Here is a 10926-nt window from a genome sequence, read left to right as displayed (position 1 = left end):
AGATCGAGGCGGGGGCTATCGTCGATGACGGAGAGCGGGATGCCGAGGAATCGCGCCTCTCCTCGGTGCGCTTGGAGGTGGGGACGCTGATGATGTTGGTGACTTGGTTTGGGGGTGGTGGTGCGTAGGATAGCATTGTGGTGTGCGGAGGAGAGAGATGGTGGATTGGTGGTGATGAGAGGGATAAGGACGCCATTGACATTCAAGTTCAGTAAACACGAACAAAATTGATTCAATTAAGATCTCCTATGTATGAATTCTGATGATTATGATATGAACCTATTCCTATCTATCTTGTTTGTTTGGTTGGTGCAGAAACTGAGCAATTCATGAAGTTTGATGCACCAATTCATGACCAGAAGTTGCTGGGAGGCTGCTGCGGTGGAGAATCAGAAGCAGTGGTGGAGAAGGATTGAAGCGCAGTGTAGAGAGTGCGGGAGAGAGAAGAGGAGAACAGGGAAGGGCCCGTGAACTTTTTTATAAAATAACAAATCTGGACCGTTGATTTCAATCCAACGCATACTATTTAATGCTCTCATCTCTCATAATAGACATCTCCTCTCACCTGATACGCTCCCTATATATATATATATATATATATATATATATATATATATATATATATATATATATATATATATATATATATATATATACCCTGAATTTTATTTGTAAATCTCTCTTCATCTTTCATCTATTTCAATTTTTTTAATAACAGAATTTATTAATAAGATGATGTAGTCAATATATATTAGAAAAGAAGAACTCTCATCAGGTCAATTCGATGAGGTGTCGCTCCCAGATTAATTCTCAGGCCAATTTAATGATGTGTCGCTCCCAGATTAATTCCCAAGCCAATTTAATGAGATGTCACTCACAGAAGATTTTGTTTTGTTTTATTGTTATTTGTTATATTAGTTTATTATTAGTCTTATCTCATTGAGATATAGTTTATATTTATTTCTCTATTTTAGATTAGTATCTACATAAAAAAATATTTTTTTAAAAATTTCTCTATATTGGAATTGAAGAGGAGCTGGACATCATCTCTCGATCCTGAGTGAGGATGGAAAGACGGTGGGTCTCTTGGAACGTAAGAGGTTTGGGAGCTGCTGAGAAGAGAAAATCAGTCAAAGAAGCTATAAAGAGACTCAAACCAGAATTTGTGCTTCTCCAAGAAACAAAAATTGAAGGAATCAGATCAAAGGTAATTGAAAATTTTGCCAAAGCCCTTAATTACAATTTTGAGTTCGCACCGGCAGTTGGGACAGCAGGGGGGTTAGTAACCATGTGGAAACCTTCATCTTTTACGGTAGAAAATGTAATAAAGGAAGACAGATTCCTGGGTGTACAAGGTAAATTTACTGCTGGAACAGATGCATATTTGATAGGCAACATCTATAGACCGAATGCGGAAATAGAAAAAGGACCATTCTTTGCTAGATTGGAAATCACAGTCTCCAATTGTAATTGTTCAGTTGCTCTGGGGGGTGACTTTAATGCCATTTTGAACTTGGAAGAAACTTCTTGGTAAATACCAATCTCATTGATATACCTACTCAAAGTCCCCAATTCACATGGTACAGTGGCAGCAATGAAGGAACATGGAGCCGGTTGGATAGATGGTTATTCAGTGAAGATTTTATGAATAGGTTTGATGGAATTCGACAATCAGTAGAAGACTGGGGATTGTCCGACCACCGTCCAGTAATACTGTGCCTGGGGGCCGTCAATTATGGACCCAAACCATTCATGTTTTACAACAATTGGCTTTTGGAAAAAGACTTTGAGAAGCTTGTTCAAGATTGGTGGTGCACTTCAACAGTGGCAGGTTGGGAGTGGGAGACAAAATCAAATCACTGGAAAGTGACTTGCAAAGGGTGATGGTGAATCTAGAAATTGATGGCTCGTCTTTGGATCTCAGAAAGAAGAGGTTTGACATCTTAAATGGTTTATGGCAAGAATATCGTGTAGAAGAGGTCAAATGGCGCCAAAAATCCAGGCTAAAGTGGTTAAAAGAGGGGGACAAGAACTCAGCGTTCTTTCACTCGATTAGCAAGAAGAGACAATACAGAAAAAATATCTCGAAGCTGGTCGTGGAGGGCAACACGATTCATGAGCCAAACCAGATTAAAGCAGCGATTCTAAACCATTTCAAGTCTTTCTTCACGAGGGAGGACAAACAGAGACCTAAAATCAGGTGCAACAATTTAGCCAGAATTAACCCCATGGAGAGGAGATCTTTGGAGGCTGCTTTCACTGAGGAGGAGATTTGGAATGTTCTTAAATCCTGTGATGGCAACAAGGCCCCTGGGCCTGATGGATTTTGTTCTGTACTAGGGCAAGCTTACGTAAAAGAATGACAGAAAGTAAACCCTAGCAGAGCACTAAAATAGAAAAACTATCATAAAAGGAATATTCTCATTAATGCTGAAAAAGTTGGTTTCGTACAAGTGGATGACCTCCCCTTTTATAGAGGGGGTGGTCATGATATGGATCTTTCCTATATTTGGGCCTGACAATCAGGGCCAAAATCCCTGTACATATAAGACAAATCCAAAGGAATCTTCCAGCTGGCTTGTGGGTCCATCATCTAAGGGAGGGCAATGAAGCTCGTTGTGTCGCACTTCCCGCCATGGCTATCTTCAATGGTTTATTGTTTATTTTGGGCGGGACATAATCTTCTTTATGTCCCGCCCAGTCCACATGCCCCCAAGACATGAGACTCGAGTAATGAGTCGAAATGTCTTCATCATGTTGTAAGATCAAGTTTTGATCTAGTAGTACAACTCTATGTTTTGATGATTACAAGTTAACCTTTTGATATGAACAATTGTGGTACTCTAACGTGTTTGTCTGAGTGTGCTATTTGCAGGTTCTGACCTCAACTCAATCTCACACAAATCAGAAGCACTGTGTATAAAGAGTGACCCAAGCAACGCTTTCGCATTCACCATGTTCAGTATGAACAGTGGAAAAGCTTCAGAAGTTCTGAAGTTATACAAACTCTGATGAGGACTCAGTCACTAGAAGTTCTGAAGATCCAGAAAGTCTGATAACCAAGAAACACTGAAGGCTCAGATGTTCTGATGGTGTAGAAGACTCTGAAGATCCAGAAGCTGAATAGTGGAAACTCTGAAGTCCAGAAGCAAGAAACTCTGAAGGCCATGTTCTTCCCTCTGAGTTCAGAATCAGAAGATACAATGGTCAGAGGATCTGTGCTTTCCCTCTGACTCTGATCAACCGGCTTCACAAGTTCCAATACGAAGCATTCCCCTGATCAGAAGTCTCCTAGGTTTAAAGGTCGCGTCGCTATCCAAGTACAAAAGCTACTGTACCTTCCTGACGACCTACCTAACGTTCTCAGCCACAGCAGAAGCTGGATTTTCCAGAACTGCCCTCCAACGGTAGCATTTCCCATGCATCGCTCAACCCTAATCCTTGGAGTATATAAAGAGGCTGAAGACTGAAAGAAACGGCTAGAAGCATTCACATACGCAAGACATATTCAAAATCTTCTAAGTTTTCTTTCATCTGAAATTCATTGAGTTTACTATTAGCTTTTTAGAAGCAAATCTCTTGTAAACAATTCTTTGATAAACAGTTTGTTTAGTTCCTTTAGGAGATCAAGGTTGATCGGATCCTAGAGAAGACTAAGAGAGTGAATCTTAGTGTGAGCTAAGTCAGTGTAATTGTTAGTCACTTGTAGGTTTCAAGTGCAGTTGTAACTCTTACCTGATTAGTGGATTGCCTTCATTCTAAGAAGGAAGAATTCACCTTAACGGGTGGACTGGAGTAGCTTGAATGATTTATCAAGTGAAGCAGGATAAAATCCTTGTGTGCTTTTCTATCTCTTATCTTTAGCACTTAAGTTCTCGAAAGATTTGTCAAAATCTTTAAGGTGGAAGTTTTATACTGAAAACGTTATTCAAACCCCCCCCTTTCTACCGTTTTTCGTACCTTCAATTGGTATCAGAGCGCAAGTTCTGATTACCACACCTAACAGTGTTCAGTGATCCGGGCCGGTGTGAAAAACAATGGCTGCCACCACCAGTGAAACTCAAAGAGATGGTTACAATGCAAAGCCTCCTATGTTCGACGGTCAAAGGTTCGAATATTGGAAAGATATACTGGAAAGTTTCTTTCTGGGTTTCGATGCAGATCTCTGGGATATTATTGTGGATGGCTACGAGCGTCCAGTTGATGCAGATGGCAAGAAGATCCTAAGGTCAGAGATGACTGCAGATCAAAAGAAGCTGTACTCACAACATCACAAAGCAAGAGCAATTCTTCTAAGTGCTATTTCCTATGAAGAGTACCAGAAGATTACAGATCGTGAGTTTGCAAAAGGCATTTTCGAATCTCTGAAGATGTCTCATGAAGGAAACAAGAAAGTCAAAGAATCAAAGGCATTGTCTTTGATCCAAAAGTATGAATCCTTCATCATGGAGCCAAATGAGTCCATTGAAGAAATGTTCTCCAGATTTCAGTTGCTTGTAGCTGGCATACGACCTCTCAACAAGAGCTACACAACAAAAGATCATGTCATAAGGGTCATCAGGTGTCTTCCTGAAAGTTGGATGCCTTTGGTGACTTCAATAGAGCTCACGAGAGACGTTGAGAATATGAGTTTAGAAGAACTCATCAGCATTTTGAAATGCCATGAGCTGAAGCGCTCAGAGATGCAAGATCTGAGGAAAAAGTCCATAGCCTTGAAATCCAAATCTGAAAAGGCTAAGGTTGAGAAGTCAAAAGCTCTTCAAGCTGAAGAAGAGGAATCTGAAGAAGCATCAGAAGATTCTGATGAAGATGAGCTGACTCTGATCTCCAAGAGACTCAATCGCATCTGGAAGCACAGGCAGAGCAAATACAAAGGCTCTGGAAAGGCAAGAGGAAAGTCTGAATCCTCAGGTCAGAAGAAGTCCTCGCTTAAGGAAGTCACATGCTTTGAGTGCAAAGAATCAGGGCACTACAAAAGTGACTGTCCAAGATTGAATAAGGACAAGAAGCCAAAGAAGCACTTCAAGACGAAGAAGAGTCTGATGGTGACATTTGATGAATCAGAGTCAGAGGATGTTGACTCTGATGGTGAAGTCCAAGGACTCATGGCTATTGTCAAAGACAAGGAAGCAGAGTCAAAGGAAGTTGTTGACTCTGACTCAGAATCAGAAGGAGATCCTAACTCAGACGATGAAAATGAAGTATTCGCTTCTTTCTCTACCTCTGAACTGAAACATGCATTGTCTGATATCATGGATAAGTATAACTCCTTATTGTCTAAGCATAAGAAGCTGAAAAAGAACTTATCTGCTGTTTCCAAAACTCCTTCTGAACATGAGAAAATTATTTCTGATTTGAAAAATGATAATCATGCTTTGATCAATTCTAACTCTGTGCTTAAGAACCAGATTGCTAAGTTAGAAGAAATTGTTGCCTGTGATGCCTCTGATTGTAGAAATGAATCTAAGTATGAAAAGTCTTTTCAAAGATTCCTAGCTAAAAGCGTGGATAGAAGCTTAATGGCTTCAATGATCTATGGCGTAAGCAGAAATGGAATGCATGGCATTGGCTATTCTAAACCAATTAGAAATGAGCCCTCTGTGTCTAAAGCTAAATCCTTGTATGAATGCTTTGTTCCCTCTGGTACCATATTGCCTGATCCTGTACCTGCTAAAGTCGCTAAAACCCCTCTTAAAAAGGGATCCTTCTCTATGACTAAATATCATGCAAATATTCCTTTAAAATATCATGTTGAGACACCCAAGGTGATCAGAACCTCTGGGGTAACTAACAAGAGAGGACCCAGAAAGTGGGTACCTAAGGACAAGATTATCTATGTTGCAGATATCCTTGATAGCTCCATTGAAACACCAATCATGGTATCTGGACAGTGGATGCTCGCGTCACATGACGGGAGAAAGGCGTATGTTCCGAGAGCTGAAACTTAAGCCTGGAGGTGAAGTTGGCTTTGGAGGAAATGAAAAGGGTAAAATTGTTGGTACTGGTATTATTTGTGTAGATAGTAGTCCATGCATTGATAATGTGTTATTGGTAGACGGCTTAACACATAACTTATTGTCTATAAGTCAATTAGCTGACAAGGGTTATGATGTTATATTCAATCAAAAGTCCTGCCGGGCTGTAAGTCAGATCGATGGCTCTGTTCTGTTTAACAGCAAGAGGAAGAACAACATCTATAAGATCAGATTATCTGAGTTGGAGGCTCAGAATGTGAAGTGCCTTCTGTCTGTTAATGAAGAGCAGTGGGTATGGCATAGACGGTTAGGGCATGCCAGTATGAGAAAGATTTCTCAGCTGAGCAAGCTAAACCTTGTCAGGGGCTTACCCAATCTGAAGTTCGCTTCAGACGCTCTTTGTGAAGCATGTCAGAAAGGCAAATTCACAAAAGTCCCTTTCAAGGCAAAGAATGTTGTCTCAACCTCAAGGCCGTTGGAACTTCTGCATATCGACCTTTTTGGACCAGTGAAAACTGAGTCTATAGGTGGCAAGAGATATGGGATGGTTATCGTTGATGACTATAGCCGCTGGACATGGGTAAAGTTTCTAACCCGCAAGGATGAGTCTCATGCTGTGTTCTCTACCTTCATTGCTCAAGTGCAAAACGAGAAGGCTTGTAGGATTGTGCGTGTCAGAAGTGACCATGGTGGAGAGTTTGAGAATGACAAGTTTGAGAGTCTGTTTGATTCCTATGGAATTGCACATGATTTCTCTTGTCCCAGAACTCCTCAACAAAATGGTGTTGTTGAGAGGAAGAACAGAACTCTTCAGGAGATGGCTAGAACCATGCTCCAAGAAACTGGCATGGCTAAGCACTTTTGGGCAGAGGCAGTAAATACAGCATGTTACATTCAGAACAGAATCTCTGTGAGACCAATTCTGAATAAGACTCCTTATGAATTGTGGAAGAACATAAAACCCAACATTTCTTATTTTCATCCTTTTGGCTGTGTTTGTTATGTTCTCAATACTAAGGATAGATTGCATAAATTTGATGCTAAGTCTTCTAAGTGTCTATTACTCGGTTACTCTGAGAGATCTAAAGGTTTTAGATTTTATAATACTGATGCTAAGACTATTGAAGAATCTATTCATGTTAGATTTGACGATAAGCTTGACTCTGACCAGTCAAAGCTAGTTGAAAAGTTTGCAGATTTAAGCATTAATGTTTCTGACAAAGGCAAAGCTCCAGAGGAAGATGAGCCAGAGGAAGATGAACCAGAGGAAGAAGCTGGTCCCTCTAACTCACAAACTCTGAAGAAGAGCAGAATCACTACAGCTCACTCTAAGGAATTGATTCTGGGCAACAAAGACGAACCAGTCAGAACCAGATCTGCCTTCAGACCCTCTGAAGAGACCTTGCTCAGTCTGAAAGGATTGGTGTCCTTAATTGAACCCAAGTCCATAGATGAAGCTCTTCAGGACAAGGATTGGATTCTGGCCATGGAAGAAGAACTGAATCAATTTTCCAAGAACGATGTTTGGAGCTTAGTGAAGAAGCCTGAGAGTGTCCATGTTATTGGAACGAAGTGGGTATTCAGAAACAAGCTGAATGAGAAAGGAGATGTAGTCAGAAACAAGGCAAGGCTAGTTGCTCAAGGCTACAGCCAGCAGGAAGGAATAGACTACACTGAAACATTTGCTCCAGTAGCAAGACTGGAGGCAATCAGACTGTTGATCTCTTTCTCAGTAAATCACAACATAGTTCTACATCAGATGGACGTAAAGAGTGCCTTCCTAAATGGTTATATCTCAGAGGAAGTCTATGTTCATCAACCCCCAGGTTTTGAAGATGAGAAGAAACCAGACCATGTGTTCAAATTGAAGAAATCACTCTACGGTCTGAAGCAAGGTCTCAGAGCATGGTATGAGAGACTTAGCTCATTCCTTCTGGAGAATGAGTTTGTAAGGGGTAAAGTAGATACAACTCTTTTTTGCAAGACTTATAAAGATGATATCTTAATTGTGCAAATTTACGTTGATGATATTATATTTGGTTCTGCTAATCAATCTCTATGCAAAGAATTTTCTGAGATGATGCAGGCTGAATTTGAGATGAGTATGATGGGAGAATTAAAGTACTTTCTGGGAATACAAGTTGATCAAACACCAGAAGGAAATATCCATCAGAGCAAGTACACTAAAGAACTTCTGAAGAAGTTCAATATGCTGGAATCTACAGTGGCCAAGACTCCAATGCATCCTACATGCATTCTGGAGAAAGAAGATAAAAGTGGTAAACTATGTCAGAAGCTCTATCATGGCATGATAGGTTCACTTCTATACTTAACTGCATCTAGGCTAGACATATTATTTAGTGTTCACTTATGTGCTCGTTTCCAATCAGATCCAAGGGAAACCCACTTAACTGCTGTTAAGAGGATCCTAAGGTATCTGAAAGGCACCACTAACCTTGGCTTGATGTATAAGAAAACATCAGAGTATAAGCTTTCAGGTTACTGTGATGCTGATTATGTTGGAGATAGAACAGAGAGAAAAAGTACTTCTGGAAATTGTCAATTTCTGGGAAGCAATCTAGTCTCATGGGCAAGCAAGAGGCAATCAACCATTGCACTATCAACTGCAGAGGCAGAATATATCTCAGCAGCAATATGCAGCACTCAGATGCTCTGGATGAAACATCAGCTGGAGGATTATCAGATCCTTGAGAGCAATATCCCAATCTATTGTGATAACACTGCTGCAATCTCATTGAGTAAGAATCCTATCTTGCATTCAAGGGCAAAGCACATTGAGGTAAAGTATCACTTTATTAGAGATTATGTACAGAAGGGCGTACTTCTTCTGAAGTTTGTTGATACTGACCATCAATGGGCAGATATCTTTACAAAGCCCTTAGCAGAGGATAGATTTAATTTTATTCTGAAAAATCTAAACATGGACTTTTGTCCAGAGTGAAGATGAATCAGAACCTCTGACTATGATACTTCTTGATCAGAAGATGTCTAGTCCAGAAGGTAACTCAATCAGAGTGTGTGTACCCACTGGTACTGACTCTGAAGCTGAGACAACAACACGTGTGTCAGTATTTCTGATGCATAGTTCCTTGTGCCCGTGTGACAGTCTGTTATGATTGCGTGTAGATATGCTTCTCTCCTGTGTGTGATTTGTGTATTTTACGGTTACTATCTATCTTTAATTTTCAACCGTTGATCTTAAAGTGCTTTTTGAATCAACAACGGTTATTTGTTAAAACCCACTATACACACACGATCTCTTTCACTTCCGGTTTTTACTCTCGCTCTCTCTGCTTTTCAAAACCGCTTTTCTCGATTTCTCTCTCGATCTCTCTTCATCTTTCAACCTTCATCTTCTACCTCAAACCTTCAACCGCTTCAAAGATGGTGAGTCAAACCAGAAGATCTACTGCAGATGCACCTCAGTTCCCTCACATGGTAGTTGGTCTAGCAACGGGTCAAAGGGGCCCTGAGAATCCGACACCAGATCAAGGTCAAGCTCAAGAGCAGATTCTTCCAATTGCAGAACGGGGCTGTGCCGTTCACTGTGTATATGCTCCTGAGGAACTCCAAGTCCTGGCAGAATGGAGATTCGACCTCGACAACCTGGCTACAAATGGGTATGATCTTCGTCCTGAAGTCCAAGCTCAAGGTTGGGGAAATTACTTCAACAGACTTCGAGGACCGGTGTATGATAGACTGGTAAAGGAATTCTGGAAGCACGCCGACTGCGATGATACTCAGGTGGTATCTCATATTCTTGGAAGAAAGATCATCATCACGGAGAAGTCCTTCGTGAACTTGCTGGGTGCAGACACTGCTTATGGGTATCGTTTCCAACTCACGGAATCGAAGCTGAAACCCAGCACCAAGGACACAATCAACCAGGCCCTGTACACCACTTTCAAACCGGGCAAGACGAGTTACAAGGTGATGGACCTTCATCCCAAGCTCAGGATCTGGCACAAAATTTTGCTACACTGCATAAACCAGAGACCAAAGGGCAGTTCTCCAGACTACATCAACTTCAATCAGAAGGTGATGTTGTTCTTCATCCAAGACCAGAAGAAGATCTGCCTTCCCTACTTCCTGTTCTCCTACTTGAAGGAATGCATCCGGAAGTCTCGCACCACTGCCTCCATCAAGTCAGCCATCAAATATATCCCCTTTGGGAGACTGCTCTCAGACTTTCTCATTGAAAGCAACCTGGTGCAAGATCTGGTCAATGCTGGATGTGTAGAGGATCTGAGCACCATGGTCAGTGATGTCTTCACTGCAAATTCTCTGAAGAAGATGGGTTTGGTCCAGAAGAAGATTGCTCCTGCTCGTGAAGACACATCTTCTGAGATCAGAAGCAGAAGGATGCCTCTGAATGACTATCCTCTGTGGACTCAGGCAGACAATCCTGACGCCATCAGGTGCTATGTTGATGACCTAAGGGCTCAAGGATTCGAAATTGATCTTGATGATTTCGTCAGCAGACTGCCGCCAGCTCCAGAGTTTCCTTCTCCTCCCAAGAAGAAAGCTCAGAGGAAGATGATACTGGACGAATCTTCTGAGGAATCCGATGTCCCTCTGGTCAAAAAGAAGAAGAGAAAGCCTGATGATGGTGATGATAGTGATAATGAGGATGGTCCTCCTAAGAAGAAGAAGAAGCAGGTCAGAATCGTGGTGAAGCCTACTCGGGTGGAACCAGCTGCTGAAGTGGTCAGAAGGACTGAACCTCCTGCCAGAGTGACTAGATCATCAGCACATTCAAGTAAGCCTGCACTTGCTTCTGATGATGATTTGAATTTATTTGATGCACTCCCTATATCTGCCATGCTCAAACACTCCTCAAATCCCCTCACTCCTATTCCTGAATCCCAACCAGCTGCACAAACCACCTCTCCACCACATTCCCCAAGATCTTCATTCTTTCACCCTTCCC

General features: G+C 41.4%; 1 protein-coding gene across 1 annotated transcript in view; it reads left to right on the top strand.

Moving 5' to 3' along the window:
• Positions 1-1883: 1883 nt before the first annotated feature.
• Positions 1884-10926, top strand: part of LOC130719736 (uncharacterized) — a 39998-nt gene continuing 30955 nt past the window's right edge. Inside the window, exon 1 of the mRNA XM_057570345.1 lies at positions 1884-2341. Within this exon, the coding sequence (XP_057426328.1) occupies positions 1884-2341 (458 nt within the window). The remainder of the gene's footprint in view (positions 2342-10926) is intronic.

This window comes from Lotus japonicus, chromosome 5 (assembly GCF_012489685.1).
Source record: "Lotus japonicus ecotype B-129 chromosome 5, LjGifu_v1.2".
In the NCBI taxonomy this organism is placed as follows: domain Eukaryota; kingdom Viridiplantae; phylum Streptophyta; class Magnoliopsida; order Fabales; family Fabaceae; genus Lotus; species Lotus japonicus.
The sequence above is the reverse complement of the archived record's forward strand: the minus strand, read 5'-3'. Positions and strand labels throughout refer to the sequence as shown.